This window comes from Pseudorca crassidens, chromosome 2 (assembly GCF_039906515.1).
Source record: "Pseudorca crassidens isolate mPseCra1 chromosome 2, mPseCra1.hap1, whole genome shotgun sequence".
NCBI lineage: Eukaryota > Metazoa > Chordata > Mammalia > Artiodactyla > Delphinidae > Pseudorca > Pseudorca crassidens.
In genome coordinates this window covers 130164822-130192225 of record NC_090297.1, presented here as the reverse complement: position 1 = coordinate 130192225, position 27404 = coordinate 130164822, and the positions used below count along the sequence as shown (strand labels likewise).

General features: G+C 39.2%; 1 protein-coding gene across 1 annotated transcript; it reads left to right on the top strand.

Annotated features, from left to right (window-relative positions):
* Positions 1 to 4468: 4468 nt before the first annotated feature.
* On the top strand, positions 4469 to 24492 carry MRPS14 (mitochondrial ribosomal protein S14). The gene is made up of 3 exons (XM_067728714.1): positions 4469 to 4602; positions 18409 to 18567; positions 24039 to 24492. Exons 1-3 carry the CDS (start codon positions 4558 to 4560, stop codon positions 24219 to 24221), a joined length of 387 nt encoding a protein of 128 aa, XP_067584815.1. The 5' UTR covers positions 4469 to 4557; the 3' UTR covers positions 24222 to 24492.
* Positions 24493 to 27404: the final 2912 nt, after the last annotated feature.

Here is a 27404-nt window from a genome sequence, read left to right as displayed (position 1 = left end):
AAGGGTTAGCATAGGCTATGGACTGGGGCCAGGTCGTGACCTTTTCCTTCATGCCCTCTGAGAAACACATTTTTCAAATATTTTAGGTGAAATAGCAGAGGCATAAAAAGACAAGAACAGGTTAATTTTTTTTTTTTCTTGGCTGCACCGGGTCTTAGTTGCTGCATGCGGGATCTTCGTTGCTGCATGCGAGATCTTCGTTGTGGCATGCAGGATCTTTAGTTGTGCCATGCAGGCTCTTAGTTGTGGCATGTGGGATCTAGTTCCCTGACCAAGAATTGAACCTGGGCCCCCTGCATCGGGAGCACAGAGTCTTAAAACTGGACCACCAGGGAAATTCCAGTTAATATTTTTAAATCAACTTCAACATTTTTGTGAGTCTAAAAGTAAAATCTATACATGATAAGGAAATTGAAAAAACTTTTAAAACATAAATATCGCCAGTAATCTGGTCACTCAACCTATTACTCTTAGTATCTGAGTGTATTTCCTTCTTCATCTTTTTTCTATCTATCTGTCTATCTAACCTATAAATATACCTGTATCTTTAAACATATATATCTAAAATTTTGGAACCCATCAGATTTTTTAAACTAGAATTATAACATGTTGTTTCTTAATTCATTTAACTCTCCCCCTACTGTTAGACTTTTAAGTTATTTGTTTGTTCTTATTATAAATAATCCCAGGGTATGTGTCCTTGTATATAAATTTTAGAGTTTCCCAGTATTTCCTTGGTATAGATTCCTAAAAGTGCCATAACTAGGTCAATAGATAAAAACTTTGAAAAGAACCTTGCCAAATTGCTTTGTAGACAAGTTATACCAATTTATTTTTCTACCACTAGATTAAATCTCCCATTTCCCTATACCCATAACAACACCAAACTTTTTTTTTAACCTTTGTTAATTTGTTAGATTAAATTGTCATTGGTTTAATTTGCATTCTCTTGGAAACTAATGAGGTTGGATAGTTGTAATGTTAGTAGACATTCTGAGACTTGTCTACTGGGATTTAAGTTTTAAAATATGTTCACCTAATAAGAACCTGCTATATATAGAAAAATAAAATAAAGTAAAATTCAAAAAAATAAAAATAATAAATTAAATAAAATTTGTTCACCTATCTTTTCTTCTTTTTCAAGGCATTGTTAGCATTTAACTTTAACTTATCTAAAATTTATTTTGATAAATGGTAAGAGGTAAAGATATAATTAAAAGTTTTTCCCAGTTCTTTAACCAATTGTTCCAGTACCACTTGTTCAGTGATTTTATGCTTCCTTTAAGATATAACAAACTGTAATTACACTGCGGTTTCTTTCTGACCTAACTAATCTAGTTCATATACCTGTCTGTTGATTTTGGCATCAGTATCACACTAGTTCAATCACTATGGCTTTATAATATATGGCATTTTATAATCTGGTAGGGCAAGACCATTCATTATTTTTCCTCTTTGAAAATTTCATAGCTTTCTACCTCTTTCCCATCCCACTTAATCTTTTATATACATTTTAGTAGTATTTTAAGAAAATTTGCATTGAGGGTTTTTATTGAAATGGCATGAAACCTATACTTTAGCCAACTGATATGTTTTATAGGTAAGGATCCCATGACAGGAGTCAGGCCTTTGTCCTGGAGCTGTCGCTTCTCCAGAGGACAGTGTTGAGCGGGGATTAAGGTTGTAGGTCTTGGTCTGGGACTAGTTCTGTGAGCTTGGCAAGTCATCTAACCTCTCTGTGCCTCAATTTCATCATCTATACAATGGCTTCTCTTATTTTATTATACCAAGAATCAATATGGTAACTAGAACAGTCTCTCACAATCAAATCTCAAAATGTTGAACAATTAACTTTTAATCTGTCTACCCCAAAAATAACGTTTAAGCCTCCAAGGGAAGGACTATCTGAAAAACCAAAGGCAACATAACTGGCAATGCTGAATATCTCCACCTACATCTAAATAATGCCCAACTGCATCAGAAGGGCAGGGATTTCTTTCTGTCACTGCGCCTCACACACATACACCATGGTACATGACAGGCATTTAATACATGTTTCTTAAATGAATAAATGAATGAATGCTGATGTTTCTCCTGATCTTAGAATTCCAGGACAGTAAGGCCAACAGCTTTCCCCACTTTCCGTCAAATGGCCAGGGAGAATCATAGACTTTTTTGGGAGAACATGAGGTAAAGTGATTCTTCTTTAGGCTTTGCCAGGCTTCCCCACCCAGTAATGGGGGAGGGTGCACTGGGGGAAAACTCTTAGGCTGTTTTACAAAACCAACACAATTAATTAAAGAAGATCCTGGAGTCTTCTCTTACTGTCTCAGAGCTTCCTATCTTACAGCCATTAAATTGCTTTAATCTCTTCTAAAGAAAAACAGCCTAATAACATACTAATACTGTTTAAGATATTTGTACATACATATATATTCATAGTAGCATTATTCACAACAGCCAAAAGGCAGAGGGAAAACAAGTGTCTATCGACAGATGAATAAACGAAATGTTGTACATCCACACAATGGAGTATTATTCAGTCATAAAAAGTAAGGATGTATTGAAGCATGCTACAACAAGGATGAACCTTGAAGATGTTAAGTGAAAGAAGCCAGACACAAAAGAACAAGTGTATGATTCCACTTATGTAAGATATAGAGAGAGTAGAAAAATTCATACAGACAGAAAGCAGAATGGTGGTTGCCAGGGGCTGGGATGCAGGCGGAAGGGGAACTTACTGATTAATGGGTACAGAGTTTCAGTTGAGAAGATAAAGATGTTCTGGAGATTGATGGTGGTGATGGTTGCACAACAGCGTGAATGTACTTAATGCCACTGAACTGTACACTTAAAACGGTTAAGATGGTAAATTTTATGTTATGTATATTTTACCACAATTTTTTTTAAGTTACAATGCTGTTTAAAGATGCTTTCAGAACTAGTCTTACAGAAAGAAAACAAAAGGCTGCTGTGTATAAAGCTGACTCACCTACTTCGTAAGCTAATTGTGTTACTGAGTCTAAGCTCGTACTGCCCACCACACGACAGGCCAATAAATCAAGAGACAAGTTGTTGGGACAAGGAATAGTGACTTTATTTGGAAAGCTGGCAGACAGAGACAATGGTGGACTAGTCTCTTGAAGAACCGCCTTCCCAGAGTTAGAATTCAGGCTTCTTTTATACTAAAAGGGAAGGGGGTAAAGTCTTGGTTCTGGCCAGACTCCGGAGGGGACGAGTTAATTGCTTCCTTCCTGCAGCCATTCACAGGTGGGCCTGGTCAGGATGTTTCCCGTGAGCTAAATAAAGGTATTTTAGCTTAATGCTTATTATCTAGGAGGCAGGGTTCCCAGAAATGCACCATTACATATAATTTAAACTTATAGGTAACATCCCTTTAGTGATTAACTTGTAATAGAATACAACTGCAGAAGATAACCCTCAACTGTGCAGAGGTATTACATGGGCTAGAATTAGGACTAGATGCCTGCCTGACACTGGTTCAGGAATTTTCTGATTCTACCATGACAGGGGCTTATGCTGTCCTTTCCTGCCAGCTGGCCTCAATCAGTCCCTCCCCAGTTCATTACACATGTTCCAATACACTTGAATCTCTCTCTAAAGAAAGGAGTCTGCACTCAGCTTCCCTTCCCAGAAGACTCCTGTCCAATAATGTAGATGCAAATAGCACACAGGGGAATCTCCTCACTTCATCAATCAGCACATCTAAAATACAGGTCTTTGCCAAGCTAATATATACTCCTTGATACTCTTCTACCAGGGTGGTAGGTGGGTGGTACTTGCCTTACATCTACACAAAGTAAAGGAGTCCCACAAAATGTTCATTCCAGACCACGGACATTTGCTATGAAGATGAACTGAAAGTACCCTTTCAGCAATTTTTAAATGGCAATGCTTCCGGCCCCAGCCCCGCCCCCGAAAAAAAAATATTTTAAGCGCTTTTCACCTAAAGCTCCAATACACAATATACATATTTTTAAACATATATATTTTTTAAACCCTAGACATATAAATGGGAAGTATAGCATTGCCATTCTCAACATGAGCACTATCTGAGAGATTTGCAAAATCCACACAGGAAGGAGGACAGAGAAGGAGGAGCTGACCATACTTGTAGGTTTCTGGCAAGTAGCATCCTAAATTAATGGAGGATACAGGAGAAGTAGGTTGAACGAGAAGAATTTGGGGAAAGAGAAATTAGTAACAATGAACTGGTAGGTAAGGGAGGGTGGAAAAGGAGCTGGGTGGGGACGAAGGTAATTTAAGAGGGTGTGTAAAGCGCTCAGGAAACGAGGAACAGACGATGACCGTCAGACTCCAATATCAGTATCACAGCTCCGCTCCCAGATAGTTAATTTGCCCATATTCCGTTGAATACCGCGAGAACGTACATCCAATTAACTACGCCCTCCTTCCTAAACGCTAAAGACCCGCCTGCCGCCCCGCCCCCTGCGGCCCAGGTCCCGCCCCTCGTGTCCTCGCTGTATCCGGCAGCGTTAATAAAGTTGCAGCAGTTTGACATTTGCGGCGGACAATATGGCGGCCTCCACGCTCGGCTCTCTGCTGCGGACAGTCCGGCAGGTCTGCGCCACGCCCTTATACCCTCCTCCCCCTCTCCTCTGAACCCCCAAACCCACGGGTCCCCCACTTTTATGCCAGCTGTAGCGCCCAGTGCAGGCTCGTCTCAGGGTTTTCGCTCTGCCCACTTCCCTCCTCCGGCCTGCTTCAGGGGAGGGCCGAGCTGCAGATGTAAATTTGATATTCGTAAGCTTAGAGCTGACTGGCGTTGAAAGCTACAGATTGACAGATAAGGAGTGTAGGTGGGGAGAGAAGGTGTCCGAGGAATGAGGCCCCAGAGCCTTCAATGTTAAGAGAGCCCAGCAAAGCAGACTTGAAAGAAGCAGAGCGAGGGAGGAGAGCGTGGTGGCCCGGAAGCACTCCAGGAGCAGGGAGTGGGCAACTCTCTGCTCAAAGTCAATTAAAAGACGAGCTGAGAATTGCTTGTTGGGTTTAGCAGAGTGGAAATTGTTGGGACCTCGATCTTAGCGTTTCGATGGCGTGGTGGGGGCGAAAGCGTTCACGACAGAATAGAGGAAAGAAATTGGAGACTACGAATATAGACAAGCCTTTGAAAACGCTTTGCCGCAAAGGGGAGCAGAAAAATGGGTCAATAACTGCAGAGGAGGTGGGTTAAGAGTGGGTGTTACGTGTTATTTTTTTTTTAACGTGACAGAAGTAACTGCATGTTTTTGTGTTAAAGGGAAAGGTTCTGTAAAGTGGGGAAAATGGATGATGTAGGAGAGGGAAGAATTGCTGGAGCTGTACCGCTGTGTAGGCAAGAGATGTTGAGTTTTGTGTTCAATTGTTTGGTCTTAGGAACATAGTTAATCTGTAATAGCGTTGTCCAGTAGAAATAAAATGCCAACCACATATGTAACTTAAAAGTTTCTAAGTGGCCACATTAAAAAAAGTAAAAAGCAGATGAAATTAATTTTATTAAAATATTTTATTTAACTAGGTATGTCAAAAATATTATTTCAATATGTAGTCTTATAAACGTGATGTATGAGGTATTTACATTCTTTTTTTCATACTAGATCTTCAAAATCAGGTTTGTATTTTATACTTAAAGCACATCTTAGCTTGGATGCTAAATTTTCCACCATTAAAATGGAAAATGTAAGAGCTTCCCTGGTGGTGCAGTGGTTAAGAATCTGCCTGCCAACGTAGGGGACATGGGTTCGAGCCCTGGTCCGGGAAGATCCCACATGCCGCAGAGCAACTAAGCCCATGCACCACAACTATTGAGCCTGTGCTCTAGAGCGCGCGAGCCACGACTCCTGAAGCCTGGGCACCTAGAGCCTGTGCTCTGCAACAAGAGAAGCCACCACAAGGAAGACCCAATGCAGCCAAAAATAAATTTTAAAAAATAAATTTATTTTTTAAACGGAAAATGTAGTCCTACCAAAACACTAAAGTTAATGTTTATCTTGCTTCCGTTTAAATTTTTTAATTAATTAAAATTAAATAAAATTAGGAATTACGTTTCTCTCGTTATATTTCAAACTCACTAGCTGTGTGTGGTTAGTGGCTACTGTATTGGACAGAGCAGATCTTTAATAACAGGATGGAATGTAGTACATGTGACTACAGATGCTTTTTTAAAAATTTATTTTAATTGAAATATAGTTGATTTGCAATGTTGTGTTAATTTCTGCTGTACAGCAAAGTGATTCAGTTATACATATTTTTTTCATATTCTTTTCCATTATGGTTTATTATAGGATATTGAATATAGTTCCCTGTGTTATTCAGTAGGACCTTTTTGTTTATCCATTCTATATAATAGTTTGCATCTGCTAATCCCAAACCCTCATCTGTCCCTCCCCCTTGGCAGCCAGAAGTCTGTTCTCTATATCTGATTACAGGTGCTTTTAATTTCGTAATTAAAGAGAAATTGAAGTCATCAGCTAAATGTGGGGATGTGGGAGCAGGTGTCAGAGATTTGAGGAAAGAAGGTGTAAAATAGTCAAGAGTAGACCGGAAGAATAGTGGCAAGAATTAGAGCCAGTACAGTGAAGTGAGAGAGGGACCAGGGAGTTGAGGGTGTCTGAAAGATGACATTGTATTTACGGACCATGGAATTCAGGCTGGGTAAGCGGGAGATAGGAAATCAAAAGCTGAGAGCCAGTGAAGAGCTGGTAGGAACAATGGATTAAAAGTCTCAGAGGAGCTGTTATGAGGTGTTAGAAGGAGCAAGCTAGAAAGAAGTGATAGAGAATGAGATACACACAGCTGAGACAATGGAGGGCTTGCACCTACTGGTAATAAAAGACCTAGGGCATGGAAGTGAATAGGTAAAGAAGAGTGGAGGACAAAAATCACTGGAGGAAAAGAGTTCGAGGAATGGAGAGATCACAGTGTAATTTCATGTGTGTTGAGATCACCAGGAATTAAGACAGGAAGAATATTGGAGAGAGCGACAGTGAGCCAGCATTTACAGTGAGTGAAAAACGAAAGGGAATGGTGGGGGCTGTGGTAGATGACTGCAGTGGTGACCTGTGGTGGGAGTACAACCCAATGGCACAAGAGCCAAAGCTTACTTTCAGGAAGGAGGGACAGTCTGGAAGCTGCAGCAAAGAGCCAGGAAGCTTTCTCCCACTCGTGAGAGAAAAAAAGAGCTACGGGGAAACTATCTGGGATTCAAGATTCTCTAGAGCAAATATCTGAAGGAGATGTTAAGGAATTGAGGATTTAGAAAATTTCGGCGATGGTAGACCATGAGTTGAAGAGGGCCCAGTGGAAGAGTTTTAGGAGGTGAAGAGCGGTGAGAGAGAGGGGCAGGATAGGATAAGTACAGAACAATGCAATCTTAATATATAAAGCACTGTTATCAACTGGTAAGAAAATACTGACAATAGAAATGTGGGCAAAGGACATACACTATTTACAGAAGAAATTACTATAATAGACCAATAAATGTTTATTTTAAAAGTGTATTGCTTTTATAGTCAGAAAGAAAGTTGTGGAAAAAGAATGAAAGGTGTTTTGTTTTGTTTTCTTAAATAAATAGAAACCTGTTAGGAGATGGTAGAGAGGATGTTGATTAGGAATAGTCTGGAAAAGAATTGAGGGGAAAAATGTTTAATTTTGTTTTCTAATTCTCTTTAACTTTCAATGTCATAGATAAAAACAAACCTTGCATTGACCCTTAATGTGAATTGTTTCTCTCAGCCAAAATGATCTCCTCAGACCTTACCACTATATCTTGTTCATTTCCTCTTTTGGTTTGGAAAAACTTAACCTTCTCTTCCTTCCTTTCCATGATGCTCATTTCCAGCCACAGTGACCACGTGTTCATTTGACTCAGTCGTGTCAAATCGATATTGAAATTTCCTTCATGCTGTCTTATTTCCAAAAAGCAGATTTTAGAGTTGTTGTATTTCCCCATGAGACTTTGAAGCATTGAAGATGCTCAGTTTATCTTTTGTTAATAGATTGAAAAAACGTTTTCTTTCTAATCTACTATTCTCATTTTCATCTTTATATTCTGTATAATGCTGTACATATATTTGCTTCTAAAACAGCAGTTATAAGAGACCATCATTATTTTCTATAGCTGCAATTTAACGAACATATAATATTTGCTCTGGTTTGGGGGAGACTAGAGTTTCTAGTGGCCTATACTCTCTCTGCCTGTACTGTCAGTCAGAATTGTAAACTCGCACCATGTAAACATGTGACAATGAGGAGCCTACTATTTTATTACTGGACAACTCATGCTAAGAAATATTAGGTCAATGATAATTTCAAATTATAATTTTGAAATAATGCTTTGACCCAGCAGTTCTGCTTCCAAGAATTTATCCTACTGATACATAGAAATATATATGAAATGATTTACGTAAGACATTATTCATTGCAGCATTGTTTATAATGATAACTGGTGAGGTATGGTCTAGCTGTCCACCAGTAGGTCACAGGATAATAAATCATGATGTATCTGTGGGGAGGAAAAAGTAACTGCTTTATCTTCTTCTAAGTTCTCAGCTGGGGCCCTTGTAACAAGAGAAAATCATACAAATTTGTAAGTTTTACCCGACACAGGAAGTTTCACAGGGAAATGAAGACCCAAAGAAGTTAAACCTGAGTAGTTTTGTGCTAGGTTTGATGAAGCCTGGAAAGTCATGGGGAAATTTGATAAGACAAAAGGTATGGGCTAAGTGTAGAAAACTAAGGGAAACTTAGCAAGGCCTGTTATTCAGATTCTTCTCAGTGTCCCTCAGGCTTCAGACATAAAGATGCTTCTTTCATGCCCTGGCTATAGGGAGGGCACCTCTCACATAAGGGTCTTATGACCTGTTTCAGGGGAAGGTCAGAAAGCCCTTCTTGCACCTGCTGTTTCTCAAATTCCATTTGCTTGAAATAGTCAGTATGCCAAAGGAGCCATATTTTGAGGTAGTGTCTCCTGAACCTGGTCACATCCATATAGTGGAATATTATGTGACCTAAAACAATGTGGAAGCTTTTTGGCATATGGATATGGAAAGATCTCCAAGATGTATTGTTAAATGTGAAAAAAGGGGGTAGGGGAAGAAACATGGGAGTGGGCGTGTGTACATGTATTTTATAGACAAAAATCTCTGGAAGGCTGCACAAGAAACTAGTAACTGGATACCTCTGGAGGTGGGGGTGTGGTCACTTGGCTGGTGAGGGACGAGGTGGGAGGGTGAATCCACTGTATGTCTATACTTTTTTAAAATTTCATTTTTTTATTGAACTATAGTTGATTTCAGCAAAGTGATTTGGTTATATTTGGTGTGTTTTATATATTTTTTTCGATTCTTTTCCATTATAGGTTATTATAAGATCGAATATGTTTCCCTGTGCTATACTGTAAATCCTTGTTTATCTGTTTTATATATGCTAATGTGTATCTGTTAATCCTATATTCCTGATTTATCTACCTCTCCTTCCTCCTGTCCTGTTATCCCTTTTGGTAACCATAAGTTTGTTTTCCGTGTCTGTGAGTCTGTTTCTGATTTGTAAATAAGTTCATTTGTACTATTTTTTAGATTCCACATATAAGTTATATTTGTCTTTCTCTGACTTGCTTCACTTAGTATGATAATCTCTGGGTCCATCCATGTTGCTGCAAATGGCATTATTTCTTTTTTATGGCTGAGTAATATTTCATCTTCTTTATCCATTCACCTATTGATGGACACTTAGGTTGCTTCCATGTCTTGGCTGTTGTAAATAGTGCTGCTATGAACACTGGTCTTCATGTATCTTTTCTAATTAAAGTTTTTTTCCAGATATATGCCCAGGACTGGGATTGCAAGATCATATGGTAACTCTATTTTCAGTTTCTTGAGGAACCTCCATACTGTTTCCCATAGTGGCAGCACCAATTTACATTCCCACCAAAGTGTAGGAGGGTTCCCTTTTCTCACAACCTCTCCAGCATTTGTTATTTGTAGACTTTCTGATGGTGTCCATTCTGACCTGTGTGAAGTGATACCTCATTTTAGTTTTGATTTGCATTTCTCTAATAATTAGCAATATTGAGCATCTTTTCATATGCTTGTTGGCCATCTGTATGTCTTCTTTGGAGAAATGTCTATTTAGGACTATTTAGGTCTTCTGTCCATTTTTTGATTTTTTTTTTATATTAAGCTGTGTGAGCTGTTTGTATATTTTGGAAATTAATCCCTTGTCAGAAGTATTGTTTGCAAATATTTTCTCCTAGTTGGTTGGTTTTCTTTTTGTTTTCTTTATGATTTCCTTTGCTGTGCAACAGCTTAGTTTAACTGGGTCCCATTTGTTTATTTTTATTTCCATTTTGCTAGAAGGTGGATCCAAAAACATATTGTTGCAATTTATGTCAAAGAGTGTTCTGCCTATGTTTTCTTCTAGGAGTTTTATAGTATCTAGTCTTACATTTAGGTCTTTAATCCATTTTGAGTTTATTTTTATCTATTGTGTTCAAATTTCATTCTTTTGCACATAACTGTACAGTTCTTCCAGGACCTTTTAGTGAAGAGACTGTCTTTTCTCCATTGTCTATTCTTGCCTCCTTTGTCATAGATTAATTGACCATAGGTGTGTGGGTTTATTTATAGGCTTTCTATCCTGTTCCATTAATCTATGTGTCTGTTTTTGTTCCACTACCATACTGTATTGATTTCTCTAACTTTGTAGTATTGTCTGAAGTCAAGAAAGGTGATTCCTCCAGTACCATTCTTCTTTCTCAAGATTGTTTAGGCTTTTTGGGGTCTTTTCTGTTTCCATATAAATTTAAACATTGTTCTAGTTCTGTGAAAAATGCCATTGGTAATTTGATATGCCTTTAGATTACACTTGTCTTTTTCTTGTGGTTGATTTCTATCTAATCTATTGCCATTGGATTGCACTGAATCTGTAGATTGCCTTGGGTAGTGTGGTCATTTTAACAATATTGATTCTTCCAACCCAAGAACATGGTATATCTTTCCATCTGTTTGTGCCATGTTCAGTGTCTCTCAGTTTTTGCAGTACAGGTTTTTTGCCTCCTTAGGTAGGTTTATTCATAGGTAGTTTATTCTTTTGATGGGAAACTTTAACTGTGCTGTCAACTTTGGAGAAGTATCCCAGTTGTACCATGTTGGGTTGGCATTGTACAGAAATCAACAGCCATATTGGTCTAGAAACGTTAAACATAATTTTTTCCATTTGTACAGGGGTAGCACACTGTATTAAATATGTAAGGTCTTATCTACATGGGTTTGATTACAGAAACTAATAAAGTATTCTCTAAATAAAAAAATTGTTTATATTATTGTTAATAATATAAATTGTTTATATTGTTAATATAACAATATAAATTGTTTCCTCAATTTCTCATTCTGATATTCCATTGTTTGTGTATAGAAATGCAACAGATTTCTGTGTATTAATTTTGTATCCTACAACTTTATCAAATTCTTTGACGAGCTCTAGTAGCTTTCTTGTGGCGTCTTTAGGATTTTCTGTGTATAGTGTCATCTGAAAACAGCAACAGTTTTATTTCTTCTTTTCCATTTTGGATTCCTTTAATTTCTTTTTGTCTCTGATTGCTGTGGCTAGGACTTCCAGAACTATGTTGAATAAAAGTGGCACGAGTGGCCATCCTTGTCTTGTTCCTGATCTTAGAGGAAATGCTTTCAGCTTTTCACCATTGAGTATGATGTTAGCTGTGGGTTTGTAATATATGGCATTTATTATGTTAAGGTAGGTTCCCTCTGTGCCCACTTTCTGGAGAGTTTTTATCATAAATGGATGTTGAATTTTATCAAAAGCTTTTTCTGCAACTATTGAGATAATCATATGCTTTTTATTCTTCATTGTTAATGTGGTGTATCACACTGATTGATTTGCAGATATTGAAAAATCCTTGCATCTCTGGGATAAATCCCACTTGATCATGGTATATGATCCTTTTAACCTATCATTGGATTTGGTTTGATAATATTTAGTTGAGGATTTTTGAATCTATCTTCATCAGTGATATTGGCCTGTACTTTTCTTTTTTTGTGTGGGTTCTTTGTCTAGTTTTGGTATCAGGGTGATGGTGGTATCATAGAATGAGTTCAGAAGTGTTCCTTCCTCTGCCATTTTTGGGAATAGTTTCACAAGGATAGTTATTAACTCTTCTCTAAATGTTTGGTAGAATTCACCTGTGAAGCCATCTGGTCCTGGACTTTGGCTTGTTGGGAGTTTTTAAATTACCAACCCAATTTCACTACTTATAATTGGTCTGTTCATATTTTCTATTTCTTCCTGGTTCAGTCTTGCAAGATTGTACCTTTCTAAGAATTTGTCTATTTCTTCTAGGTTGTCCATTTTATTGGCATATAGTTGCTCAAAGTAGTCTCTTATGATTCTTTGTATTCCTGTGGTGGCAGTTGTAACTTCTCTATTTCTATTTTATTGATTTGGGACTGCTCGCTTTTTTTTCTTGATGAGTCTGGTAAAGGCTTATCAATTTTGTTTATCTTTTCAAAGAACTAGCTTTTAGTTTCATCGTCATTCCTATTTTTTTAGTCTCTATTTCATTTCTGCTCTGATCTTTATGATTTCTTTCCTTCTACTAACTTTGGGTTTTGTTCTTCTTTCTCTAGTTGCTTTAGGTGTAAGGTTAGGCTGTTCATTTGAGATTTTTCTTGTTTCTTTGCATCTCTAAACTTCCCTCTAAGAACTGCTTTTGCTGTGTCCCATAGATTTTGGATTGTTGTGTTTTCATTTTCATTTGTCTCCAGGTATTTTTTGATTTCCTCTTTGACTTATTCAGTGATCCATTGATTGTTTAGTAGCATATTGTTTAACCTCCATGTGTTTGTGTTTTTGCAGTCTTTTTCTTGTAGTCGAATTCTATCCTCATAGTGTTGTGGTCAGAAAAGATGCGTGATATGATTTCAGTTTTCTTAAATTTACCAGGGTTTGCTTTGTTGCTCAGCATGTGATCTATCCTGGAGAATGTTCCATGTGCCCTTGAAAAGAATTTGTATTCTGCTGCTTTCAGATGGAATGCTCTATAAATATCAATTAAGTCTATCTGGTCTAATGTGTCATTTAAGGCCTGTGTTTCCTTATTGATTTTCTGTCTGGATGATCTGTCCATTGATGTAAGTGGGGTGTTAAAGTCCCCCACTAAAATTATTATATATTCTTGTATTGATCCTTTGATCATTATGTAGTGTCTTTCTTTGTCTCTTGTAACAGTCTTTTTTTTAAAGTCTATTTTGTCTGATATAAATATTGCTGTTCTGACTTTCTTTTGATTTGCATTTGCATGGAGTATCTTCTTCCATTCCCTCACTTTCAGTGTGTATGCGTCTTTAGATCTGAAGTGTGTCTCTTGTAGGCAGCAAATATACTGGTCCTGTTTTTGTATCCATTCAGTCAGTCTGTGTCTTTTGGTTGGAGCATTTGGTCTGTTTACATTTAAGGTAATTATCAATATGTATGTTCCTATTACTATTTTGTTAATTGCTTTGGATTTGTTTTTGTAGGTCTTTTTTTGCCCTTTTTTCTCCTGTTCTCCTGTGTTGTGATTTGATGACTATTTTTAGTGGTATGTTTGGATTCCTTTTTCTTTTTTGTGTCTGTATCTATCATAGATTTTTGTTTTGCAGTTACCATGAGGTTTTTGTATAGGAGTCTATATTTATGCATGCTTGTTTCAAGTTGCCCATCTCTTAATTTCTAATGCATTTTAGCTACACTGACTGCATTTGTAGTCTCCTTTCCTCACTATTACTGTTTTTTGGTTTTTTGGGTTGTTTTTTGCGGTACGCGGGCCTCTCACTGTTGTGGCCTCTCCCGTTGTGGAGCACAGGCTCCCGACGCGCAGGCTCAGCGGCCGTGGCTCACGGGCCCAGCCACTCCGCGACATGTGGGCTCTTCCCAGACCGGGGCACGAACCCGTGTCCCCTGCGGTGGCAGGCGGACTCTCAACCACTGCGCCACCAGGGAAGCCCACTGTTACTGTTTTTGATTTTACATTTTACATCTGATTGTTTTGTGTATCGCTTAACTGCTTACAATGGTTACAAATGATTTTACTACTTTAGTCTTTTAACCTCCCTACTAGCTTTGTGCATGGATGATTTTCTACCTTTATTGTATGTTTGCCTTTATCAATGAGCTTTTCCATTTTGTAATTTGCTTGCTTCTAGTTGTGGCCTTTTCATTTCCGCCTGATGAAGTTCCTTTAGCAGGTGCTGTAAAGCTGGTTTGGTGGTGCTGAATTCTTTTAGCTCTTGCTTGTGTGTAAAGCTTCTGATTTCTCCATGAAATCTGAATGAGAGCCTTGCTGGGTAGAGTATTCTTGGTTGTAGGTTTTTCTCTTTTATCACTTTAAGTATATCATGCCACTCCCTTTTAGCCTGTAGTTTCTGCTGAAAAATCAGCTGATAGCCTTATCAGAGTTCCCTTGTGTGTTATTTGTTGCTTTTCCCTTGTTGCTTTTAATAGTCTCTCTTTATATTTAACTTTTGTCATCTTTCTTACAATGCATTGTGGTGTATTCCTCTGTGGGTTAATCCTGTATGGGACTCTCTGCACTTCCTGTACTTGGGTGACTGTTTCCTTCCCCAGGTTAGGGCAGTTTTCAGCTATTATCTGTTCATTTATTTTCCAAGACCACCCTTTCTCCCTCCTTCTGGGATCCCTAAAATGCCAGTATTAGTGTGCTTGATGTTATCCCAGAGGTTTCTTAAGCTGTCCTCATTTCATTTCATTCTTTTTTCTTCTTTCTGTTTAGTGGCAATGATTTCCACTACCTCTGTCTTCCAGCTCACTGATCCGTCCTTCTGAATCATTTAGTCTACTGTAGATTCCTTCTAGTGTATTTTTTATATCAGTTATTGTATTTTTAGTTCTTTATATTCTTTATATTTTCTAATTCTTTTTTAAAAACTTCTGATTTCTTGCTCTGTGCATCTATTCTCCTCCCAAGTTCTTTGATCGTCTTTACAATCATTACTCTGAACTCTTTCTTGGGTGGATTGCCTATCTCCACGTGACTTAGTTGTTCTTCTGGGGTTTTATCTTGTTTATTCGTGTGAAACATATTCCTCTGTTGCCTCATTTTATGTAAATTGCTATTTGTGTTTTTATGTATGTGGTAGGTTGGTTTCGGTCCTCCACCTTGGAAAACTGGCCCTCTGTAGGAAACGTCATTTGTGTCCCAGCAGTGCACTCCCCTCTCATCCCTCAAGGATCAGGGGCCAGCTGGTCCCAGGGTAGTGTCTGGCCTGTGTTTGTGGACTCAGTCTGCAGGCTGCGGAACTGTAGTTTTCGTGCTTCTAGTGACTGTCCCCTGGTAGGTGAGCCTGGTGTAGAGGCTTGTGCAGGCTTCTTGGTAGGAGGGGCTGGTGCCTGTCCCCTGGTGGGTAGAACTGGGTCTTGGTCCTCTGATGGACAGGACCATGTCTAGGGACATATCTAGAGGAGGCTGTGAGCTCAGGAAGTCTTTAGGTAGCCTGTCTGCTGATGGGTTTGACTGTGTCCCTGCCCATTGTATTGTTTGCCTCAGTGCCTCTCAGTACTTGAGCCTATGCATGGGTGGGGCCAGGTCTTTGTGCCAAAATGTCAGCCTCCACAAGAACTCACACATGCAGATGAATGCTCCCTGATACATCAGGCACCAGAGTCTGTGTCCCCAGGGTGGGCCACAGCCACCTCCCCAGGAGACCCTCCAAGACCAGCAGGTAGGTCTGGCCCAGGCTTCTGTCAGATTACTGCTTTTGCCCTTGGTCCGGCGCCTGTGAGATTTTGTGTGCGCACTTTGAGAGTGAAGTCTCTATTTCCCCCGTTCCTGTGGAACTCTTGCAATCAAGCCCCACTGGCCTTCAAAGCCAAATGCTCTGGGGGCTCCTCTTCCCCATGTCAGACCCCTGGGCTGGGAGTGGAGTCTGACAGGCTCAGAACTCTCACTTCTTTGGGAGAACCTGTGCAATATAATTATTCTCTAGTTTGTGGGAAGCACACCTGGGGGTATGGGATTTGATTATATCATGAGTGTGCCCATCTCATTGTGGTTCCATCTTTATGTATTTAGATGTAGAGAATCTTTTCTGCTAAGTTTCAGTCCTTTTTAACAATGGTTCTGCAGATTGTTCTGATTTTCGTGTGCTCGTGAGAGGAGGTGTGCTTAGGGTCCTTCTCTGCCATCTTGGCTGCTCTCCCTTCAGCATTTTTATTACTTCCTTTTTGGACTTGGAGTCATGTAGACTGGAGAGGTCTGTTTCATTGCTTGTTCTTTCAGGGGATTTCACCTGTTCTTTTAATTGGGAGTAATTCTTCTGCTTTTTCATTTTACTTATATTTCTCTTATTCTGAATTTATTTTTTTAAGTATTAAATTTATTTATTTATATTCTATTTTTGGCTGCATTGGGTCTTCGTTGCATGTGGGCTTTCTTAGTTGCAGCAAGTGGGGCTACTCTTCATTGCGATGCATGGGCTTCTCATTGCAGTGGCTTCTCTTGTTGCGGAGCACGGGCTCTAGGTGCACAGGCTTCAGTAGTTGTGGCACACAGGCTCAGTAGTTGTGGCTCACGGGCTCTAGAGCACAGTCTCAGTAGTTTTGGCACACAGGCTTAGTTGCTCCGTGGCATGTGGGATCTTCCCAGACCAGGGCTTGAACCTGTATCCCCTGCATTGGCAGGCATATTGTTAACCACTGTGCCAGCAGGGAAGTCCCTCTTACTCTGAATTTAGGGAAAACAGTTGTCTACTGTGGTTTTGAAGGGCTGTTTTTATCTGTGAGTGACCCTGTGTAGACTGTATGAGTCCAGTATTTTTGGTGCGAGGGCTGTTTTTGGCTTGCTGTGTCTTTCCTCAGGGTGTACTGGCCCTTGTCTTCTTGATATAGGTGGTGTGTTTGATATTGTGTTGACTGGAGCCTGCACTGGATGTTGGGCAGGACCTCCTCTTTTCTCTGTGATTGTTAACAACCCTGTCAGGGGTAGAGTCTGCTCCCCGTTTGTTGGAGTGGAAGCACCTAGATCCGATTCTAAGCTTCAATGTGAGGTAGGCAGGACTAGAACACTCCCTCTGGGAAAGGAGCCCCTGTGCGTTCCTCCCCAGGAGCTGTTTGCTGTGATGTGCAACTCTGTGACACTGCCTGCCATCTGGTGTGCACACCCACAAAGATCACTGTTGCTGGCACTGCCCTCGGGGGCTGCATCTGCTGCAGGAGTGCTTGGAATCGGCTTGGAGGTTAGGTATGGGTGAGAAACCCTCACAAAACCATGGGCGAGAAAGTCCTCTGGAGCTGCAGCCCCACACCTAAAGCAGGAGTGCCAGTGATCACCTCAGTATTCAGTGCCGCCTCCATGTGTGTGTGCCCACAAAGTTTGCAAAACCCACTGCAGTTGGAGCTGTGCCCTGCTGTGAGCAGGCTGATAGTGAGGCTGCTATAGTGGACTCATGCCCCTCCCTTCCCATGTTGACAGTGGGGCTCCTATGGCAGCCTCATGCTCCATCCTGTGCACACCCCCAGTTGTGGCTCGGGCCACACTCCAGGCCCTTTGGGCTGTCTTCACACAGCCAAACCGAGTCATCTCCCCAGGTCTGTCTACTGAGTTTCAACACCCAATCACTATGCACGCCAGCAGGTGCACCTCAGACTGGAAAGTGTGGCAATGTGGCAAAGACCGTCTGTGCTGGTCTCTCTACCCTGTGGGGCAGCAGACCAGCTCCTGCACTCTGCTTTTGAGCCTCTGAAGCTCCCTAGCTGTCCCAGCAGACCTCCCAGCCAGTGAAGGAGGCCCCCAGGGTGAGGGAACCTTTCGTCTTTCACAGCTCCCTCCCAAGGGTGCAGGTCCCATCCCAATTCCTCTTCTCCCTTTTCCCTTCATCCTACATGGTTTTGTGGAAATCTTTCTTGCAGCTTTGGTTGTCTGAGATCTTCCTCAGGCTTTCAGTAGGTAGCATGTATGGATTGTTCCACGTGTAGATGTATCTTTGGTGTATTTGTGGGAGCAGGTGAGCTCCATGTCTCTCTACTCCACCATCTTGGCCTCCTCCCCCTTTCTATACTTTTTTGACTTTTGAACCATATATTTATTAACCTAAGTAAAGGTAAAACAGAATTATATAAAAAATCTCAGAAAATTTTTCACTTTCCAACCCACATTATTAGCATTGTATTAATTACCACCATTTTGGCTTAATGTATGTCCATAAAAGTTATTTGTTCTGAATTAAGAAGTCTATTATTTTAAATTATTAAAGTTATCCATAATTACTTGGGGGATAAAAGGTCATAAATAGTGACTAAAAGAGGATCACAGGATGGAGAAACTGCCAGAGTCTGGGTCTGACTGTTCTTCACTTGTTCCTTGTCTCTGTCTCTTAGGTGGTTCCTTCATCAGCTTCAGGCCAAGTTCGAAGTTACTATGTAGATTGGAAAATGTTGCGTGATGTGAAGAGAAGAAAAATGGCCTATGAGTATGCAGATGAGAGGCTTCGGATCAATTCTCTCAGGAAGAATACCATTCTGCCAAAAGACCTTCAGGTTAGCTAAGTAAGATGAGTATCTACCATAAAATCATTAAATCAAATCAGATCACTTTTAATACAGTTTGTTGTGACTTAGTATCAATATACTTTCTGGAGAATGTAATCAGATTTTTTTCAATCAACGTAAACAAATACCCTTGTAACTGATTTTGATGAGTTTCAAATTAAAAAAGAACTATTCATTCTTAAGTAGCTCTTTAACCATTTCATTAGGTGATGCTTAGAAAGTACTGATGCATGGTAACCACACAGAAATTGGATAGTTATTTCTCCAATCATCCCAATCATTCACCTCTCAAGGCATTAGGAGTCTTTGCCAATGCGTGGGGCCAGGTGCCCAGCACATGGCCTACACCGTTCCTTATCCAGGGCCATCCCTAAGCCTGCCTCTCCGAATTCCTGTGCCCATGCGGTGGCCTTCCATTTAGGTTTACTTTCTTGTCACACTCTAACTTGAATAAGAGAATGTCAACTCTGTTTGATTCCCTGAATCATAAGTCCTGCCTAACTGGTGACATAAAATACCTGCATTCAAGAGTCTTATCAGGGACTTCCCTGGTGGCGCAGTGGTTGAGAGTCCATCTGCCGATGCAGGGGACACGGGTTCGTGCCCTGGTCCGGGAAGATCCCACATGCCGCGGAGCGGCTGGACCCGTGAGCCATGGCCGCTGAGCCTGCGTGCCCGGAGCCTGTGCTCCGCAACAGGAGAGGCCACAACAGTGAGAGGCCCGTGTACCGCAAAAAAAAAAAAAAAAAAAGAGTCTTATCAGAGAGTATAACTCAAATTCAAAGCCATTAAACTTATCAAAAGCTCAGAGTAAATAATATTTCATTTATATAAATTTGGAGAATCATATACAGGCCCCTCATTACTGTGGATTCTTTTTAAATCTTGTCTAAATTAAGCCAGATAAGCAGAAAACTGAGTGCCCTGGACCATTCTGTTATGACTTTTACTGTAGTGACATTAAGCTACTTGCCTATATTTAGCGAGTAATAAGAAGTGGCTCCTGAGAAGCTCAGCTTAAGATGTTGTGGAGGACAAATGTATGAAGATCCCCAGAAGAGTCTGTGGTATGAGAACCAGCAATAGCTGTGCAGAGACTCTATGAATCATGGGAAGTGATCATGGCACTATGTTGCCTGCCAACTAGCTTACAAGTCAAATTTATGCCCCAGTGCTAACATACTTACAGGCTCTCACAGAATGCTCTTTTGTTTCATTTTCCCTTTGCCCAATTTCCTCATTTGTACACTGCCTTAAATCTTTACATTCACACATATGTAAACAATTTGTAGGTATTCTTCAAGTTCTGTCTCCATGAAACTTTACTTCATTCTGCCAGCCCAATCATTTCTCCTGTCTCCATAGCATTTACTGTCTACCATTCATTGACTTAATCATGTTGTTTTATATAATTCTCTCAGTATTTCTTTTTTTTTTCTTAATAGTATTTCTTAATAGCACATGCATAAGCTTTTGGAGATCAGGAACTACTCTTAATGCTTAATAGTTGATATAAATTTAGTGGCTTTCATATACATTTTCTCATTTATGTACTTCTAATATGTTAGAGTAATTATTTTGCTTCCATCATAGTCTAGTACAGGGTCAATCACACACATACACACACACACACACATACACATGCACACACACGCACAATAATACACATACTTCAACCACATACATAAGACTAAATCTGTACTGACAAAACCTTAGTGCTAACTACTGCAGTAATCTCTGTTTTTCTCCCCTGAACCATTTTTGCCCTTACCATATTTATTTCCCTACGTTGCAAATGATCTTTTAAAAATGTAAGTCTCACTTGATCACTCGTCTTTGCATCTCCAGCCGTCAGAGTCTTTACCGTAGGTGTCAAGGTTCTGAGGGCTCCTGCCCTTCCTTCTTCTTCAACTTCACCTCAAACCACATTTTCCTCCTACTTGATGTTCAGTCCAGAGGTTTCAGACTTTTATGATTCAAAAATCTTATGGGAAATAACCTAACTTACACCTCAAGGAACTAGAAAAAGAAGAACAGGTAAGCCCAAAGTTAGCAGAAACAAAGATCAGAGCAGAAATTAATGAAAATAGAAACCGGAAAAATTAAAGATCTGTGAAACTAAGAGCTGGTTTTTTGAAAAGATAAAATTGATGAGCCTTTAGCTTGGCTAACCTAGTAAAGAAGACAGAAGACTCCAATAAAATCAGCAATGAAAGAGGAAACATTACAACTGATACCAAATAATACCAAATAAGAGACTGATAAGAGCAATTGTATGCCAACAAATTGGCTAGCCTAGAAGAAATGGATAAATTCCTAGAAACACATAACCTATCAAGACTGAATCATGAAGAACTAGAAAATCTGCAGTGACCAATAATGAGTAAGGAGATTGAATCAGTAATCAGAAACCTACTAAGAAAAGCCCAGGACTGTGCCTTCATGAGTGAATTCTACCAAACATTTAAAGGGGAATTAATGCCAATCCTTCTCAAACTCTTCCAAAAAATTGAAGAAGAGGGAAGCATTCCCAAAGTCATTTTATGAGCCCAGCATTGCCCTGATACCAAAGCCAGATCAGGACACTACAAGAAGAAAACTACAGGTCAGTATCCCTGATGAATAGAGATGTAAAAATTCTCAACAAAATACTAGGAAACCAAATTCAACAGTTTTTCCTCTAAGATCAGGAGCAAGACAAGGATGTCTACTCTTGCCACTTCTGTTCAACAGAGTACTAGAAAGCCTAGCCAGAGCTATCAGGCAAGAAACAGAGATAGAAGGCATCTAATCAGGAAGGAAGAAGTAAAACTCTCTCTATTTGCAGACAACATGATATTATATATAGAAAACCCTGAAGACTCCACCAAGAAACTGTTAGAACTAATCCATAAATTGAGTAAAGTTGCAGGTTACCAACTCAACCTACAAAATTTAGTTGTGTTTCTATACACTGACAAACTATCTGAAAAAGAAATAAAACAATCCCATTTACAATAGCGTCAAAACTAAACCTAGAAATTAAGAAGGTGAAAGATTTGTACACTGAAAACTATATGCACTGATGAAAGAAATTGAAGAAGCAAAAATAGAAAAAATAATCTTAAAATTTGTATGGAACTACAAAAGACCCTCGAATAGTCAAAGCAATCCCGAGAAAGAAAAGCAAAAAAAAAAAAAAGCTGGAGGTATCACATTTCCTGATTTAAAAGCTATAATATTCAAAATTGTATGGTATTGGCATAAAAACAGACACCCAGAAATGAAGCCACAGATACATAGTCAACAAATATTTGACAAGGTAGCCAAAAATACTCAGTGGGTATTGGATAGTTTCTCCATAAATGGTGTTGGGGAGACTGGATATTCGCATGTGAAAGAATGAAATTGGACCCCTATCTTACCGCACTCACAAAAATTAAATTGAAATGAGTTAAAGACTTAAAGGACAGATCTGAAAGTGTAAAACTGCTAGAAGAAAACAAAGGGTAAAAAAGTTCTTTGCCATTTGTCTTTGCAGTGATTCTTTAGGTGTGACACCAAAGGTGCGAGCAACAAAAGCAAAAATAAGCAAGTAGACTACATCACACTAAAAGAAACAACAACATGAAAAGGCACCCTACAAAATGGGAGAAAATATTTGCAAGTCATGTACTTCATAAGGGGTTAATACCCTGAAAATGTAAGGAAGTCATACAACTCAGTAGCCCCCCAAATTTTTTTTGATTAAAAAATGGGCAGAGAACCTGAATAGACATTTTTCTAAAAAAGACATAAAAATGGCCAACAGGTACATGAAAAGATGCTCAACATCACTTATCAGGGAAATGCAAATGAAAACACAAAGAGCTATCACCTCACACCTGTCAGAATGGCTACTATCCAAAAGACAAGAGATAAGTTTTGGCGAGGATGTGGAAAAGAGAACCCTTGTGCACTGTTGGCGGGAATGTAAATTGGTGCAGCCACTATGGAAAACAGTATGGAGGTTCCTCAAAAAGTTAAAAATAGAACTACCATGTATGATCCAGGAATTCCATTTCTCAGTATAAATCTGAAGGAAATGAAATCACTAGATAGAAATAGAAGTGATATCTGCACCCCTATGTTCACTCCAGCATTATTCACAATAGCCAAGACATGGAAACCACTTGAATGTCCATCAACAGATGAATGTGACACTCAGTGTGATTCATACACAGGCACAGAGTACGATACTATTTAGCCATAAAATAGAAGGAAATCCTGCCCTTTGCAATAACGTGGATGTACCTTGAGGGCATTATGCTAAGTGAAGTAAGTCAGAAAAAGACAAATACTGTATGATCTCTCTTATATGTGGAATCTAAAATAACAAATTCATAGAAACAGAGTAGAATGGTGGTTACCAGAGACTGGGGACTGGGGAAAATGGGGAGATGTTGGCCAAAGGGTACAGACCTCCAGTTTTAAGGTGAATAAGTCCTGGGGTTGAATAAGTACAACATGGTGACTACAGTTAACAATACCATATCATATACTTGAAAGTTGCTAAAAGAGTAAATCTTAAGTGTTCTCACGCACACAAAAAAGTAATTATGTGGGGTGATGGAGGTGTTAACTAACCTTATTGCGGTAATTATTTTTCACAGTATATACATGCATCAAAATATCACATTGTACACCTTAAACTTATACAGTGTTATATGTCAATTATATCTCAAGAAAGCTGGGAAAAAATCGTTTGGGGAGACAACAGAAATGCATTCATACATTTTCCAAAAGAGAAATGAGAATGTCTGTAGCAGCTCTATTTGTAATAGCTCAAAACTAGAAACTACCTGGATGTCCATCAGCTGTACAATGGATAAATGAATTATGGCATATTCACACAATAAAAGTTAGCACCAATGAGAATGAACAACTTACAACACATGCACCAGTATGAAGACTCTCACAAGCATTTTATTGAGTGAAAGAAGCCAAACAGAAATGAATAAAAAAGAATGGTTTTTATTATACTCCATGGTTACATTTATATAAAATCAAAACAAGAAAAATTCATCTGTGGTGTTAGTAACCAGGTTAGCTCTTAGCCAGGAGGTCAGTGACTGAAAGGAGGCAGAGGGAAGGCTTGGGGTGCGGGTAATTTTTCTTAATCTAGTTGCTGGTTACACAGCTACGTTCTGTTTGTGAAAACTTGTTGAGCTTTACACTTATGGTTTGTGGATTCTTGTGTATCTACGTTGTTTCAATTAAATTTTGAAAAATTACATTGTATGTCAAACATTTCTGTCATTTTTCTGATCTGTTTGTTTCTACTCAGAGCTTAAATTTCACTATGGTGTCCAGGGTTCTTTTGCCAAACTTGGCTACATTAATGAATCTAGCCCTTCGTTCTTTTCCTCTGAGCATTAACTAATCATCTAGAATAAATAAATGCATGTGATCTGTGTAAATAATGTTGTGACTTCCCTTAGGAAGTGGCTGATGAAGAAATTGCTGCCCTTCCCCGGGATAGCTGTCCTGTTAGAATCAGAAATCGGTGTGTTATGACATCCCGTCCACGAGGTGTAAAGCGGCGCTGGAGGCTTAGTCGTATCGTCTTCCGTCACTTAGCCGACCATGGGCAACTGTCTGGGGTGCAGCGAGCAATGTGGTAATAATCAGCTCCAGAACCTACTGAGCTTACAGGAAAACCAGTTCTGGCAAGAAGAGACTTCTCTAATAGACAAAAACCTAGTTTTTATGGGGGTCCAGAATAAAGGTCTTCTCTACCTGATGCTATCTATAGTTAAATTACTTATAAATTTTAAATGAAAAAATTTGGAAGTTTCATTCTGTCAGTGAATTATCTTTTCTCCTGGACTTAATAAATTACTGTTCCCAAGCATAGTGTGAAGAGTAGAGTAATAAAAAATATTTCTGTGGAAATATGGTCTGTATAGTTGTCTTTTCCATCATGTTTATTAATCTTTTAGCAACAGGTAAGTGTTCCTGTACTTTAAGAGCATTATTTCATACAGCAGAATTATCTTCTTGTTAATTCAACTCATTGACATGCATGTCAGTGCTCATCTATGGCAGTTTTTAATCCTGGGATGGCTACCCTGACCTGCACAGCTCACTTTACTCTTAGTTGATTGTTAGACAATACATTGGAAAGTAAAGCTGATGCTCTGGATTATCTAACTAATGCTCAACTTCTTTGTGTGATGGCTGAACAAAAACAGAACCACTAATTGTTTTCTTTTTCCATCTTCAAGAGCCCTTAGAACAAAATATGTCCTTTAAGCCCTGAAAATCTGTCCAAAGAGGATGAGTTTTGCTAGAATGGTATATATTCTCTATATTCATATTTATTTCATCTGTAACAGAAATAAGTAAAAGTATTAAAGTGTTGTCTCATGCAGTAACTCAGTAGTGTCATCAGCCCAGTGATAAAATGTACACAGGGTGGTATGGATGCACCTACCTAACACCAATCTGGAAGGTATTCCTGGAGCTGACACCTGAATTTAAATCAGGAGGCAAGGGATGAGGTTGTTTGCAAAGGGAACAGTGGAAGCAAAGGCGCTAAGGCATCAAACAGTGAAACTGCAGTCACTTCAGTGTATCAGAACTAAGCAGCACACGACAAAGGTCGTAAATACCAGCTGTTGGAGAGTTTTAAGCAAAGGAACGACATGATAGTTTGCTCTACAGACAAATGACAGCTGTGTGGTAGACGGCCATGAGAGGAAAAGACTACAAGCAAGATAAGCAGCTAGGAGGATGTCTTAATTGTTCAGGAAGACTAGGGCCTGATCTAAGGTAGTGGTATTAGCAAAGTAGATGAGGACAAATTTTAAAAGTGTTGTTTAGGAAGGAAAATTGGGCAACACTTAGAAACTGATTATATTTAATTGGTAAAGAACTTTCTGGGTTCCTGGTAAGGGCTACTATATAGATGGTAGAAGGCAACTCCAAAATAATTTGGGGGATAAAAGAATGGGTTTGGGGGAAACAGAAGATACGTACCTGAGTTCAGATTTCAGTTGTACAATGTTTGAGATGCAAGTGTCATCCCGATGGGAAAGTCAAGTCTGGAAACCAGGTGAGGTCATGAGAGGGAATTATGATATACCTTGGATTCGTATTTCCTAAATTTGTATTACGACTTACTAACTGAAATGCTCTAGCTAACATCTCAACTAGTAACCAGTATTAATCAAATCATAGCTAGAACATGAAAGTTGCTGGTTTCTGGCATATCATTGATAACCTACCTTTTCCTTTGTTTGAATCAGTGTCCAAGCATTATCCACATATTTGTTTTGATTGCCATCTCCTACTCCTCCCTTTTTTCTTCATATCATTCATTTGTTGAAGGAGCCAGGTCATTTATCCTGTAGGACGTCAACATATGGCTGTTTGCTTCTTTATGTGTCCTTTAACTTAGTCCTCTATCCCTATAAAGTGGAAGTTACATCCAGAGGCTTGACTAGATTCAGGTTCAGTATTTTAGGAATGAATTTTCTCAAGTGTGCTGTGTACTCTGTCCCTTCACATCAGAAGGCACATATCTGGTTGTCCACCTTTAGTGATGATTTATCAGTGGATTCAGGTGGGGTCAGCCTGATCCCTGCATTTGAAGTTCACCATTTATTAACCTGTCACCTAATGATTTTAGCATTTCACTGGTGTATGTTACCCTGACCTCTACTTCAATTAATGGTGATTGTCTAAATTCCATCACTTTTTCTGCATTAGCTGGAATTTTTCTGTAAGGAACTTAACAATTTATCTTCCTGAAATACATTTCTTAAAGACCAGATAAATGCATGATTCTCTATCAGTTTTTAGAGTGAGTTGGTGCTCTAGCAACTTCCAAAGGAAACAAATGACTTTTCACTACAATGAGCTTGTAGATTTCCTGTGTATTTAATGTTTCAGTCTACTCCAGACATTATTTTGATGTTCAAATTAATCCTTCCACTCTTGGGTCCTGTATCTTGTTGACTTGATACACTTTGACTTCATACAGGACTTTTTGATAGTTCCTTGCTTTCTAGCATAAGATAACCCAGGCTTACCTTGTATATTTCCTGCCTCAGACATTTTTTTCAAGGGTCCCTCTTTTCGTAGGTGATGGTAGAGACCACATCTGGATGTTGTAAATAGTGCTACTGTGAACGTTGGGGTGCATGTATCTTTTCGAATTTTTGTCTTTTCTGGATATATGCCCAGGAGTGGGATCATATGGCAACTCTATTTTTAGTTTTTTAAGGAACCTCTATACTGTTGTCCATAGTGGCTGCACCAATTTACGTTCCCACCAGCAATATAGGAGGGTTCTCTTTTCTCCACACCCTCTCCAGCATTTATGTGTAGACTTTGATGATGGCCATTCTGACTGGTGTGAGGTGATACCTCATTGTAGTTTTGACTTGCATTTCTCTAATTACTAGCAATGTTGAGCATCTTTTCGTGTGCCTGTTGTTCATCTGTATGTCTTCTTTGGAAAGATGTCTATTCAGGCCTTCTGTCCATTTTTAATTGCGTTGTCTGTTGTTTTACTATTGAGTTGTATGAGCTGTTGTTATATTTTGGAAATTAAGCCTTTGTCAGTTGCATCGTTTGTGAATATTTTCTCCTAGTCCGTAGGTTGTCTTTTTGTTTTGTTTATGGTGTCCTTTGCTGTCCAAAAGCATATAAGCTTAACTGGGTCCCATTTGTTTATTTTTGCTTTTATTTCTGTTACCTTGGGAGACTGACCTAAGAAAACATTGCTACAATTTATGTCAGAGAATGTGTTTGCCTGTGTTCTCTTCGAGGAGTTTTATGGTGCCATATCTTGTGTTTAT

Coding starts and splice junctions, on each gene's coding strand:
- MRPS14 (XM_067728714.1), top strand. CDS start 4,558: ATGGCGGCCTCCACGCTCGGCTCTCTGCTGCGGACAGTCCGGCAG. Junction 4,603..18,408: donor TGCTGCGGACAGTCCGGCAG/GTCTGCGCCACG, acceptor TCTGTCTCTTAG/GTGGTTCCTTCATCAGCTTC. Junction 18,568..24,038: donor TTCTGCCAAAAGACCTTCAG/GTTAGCTAAGTA, acceptor GACTTCCCTTAG/GAAGTGGCTGATGAAGAAAT.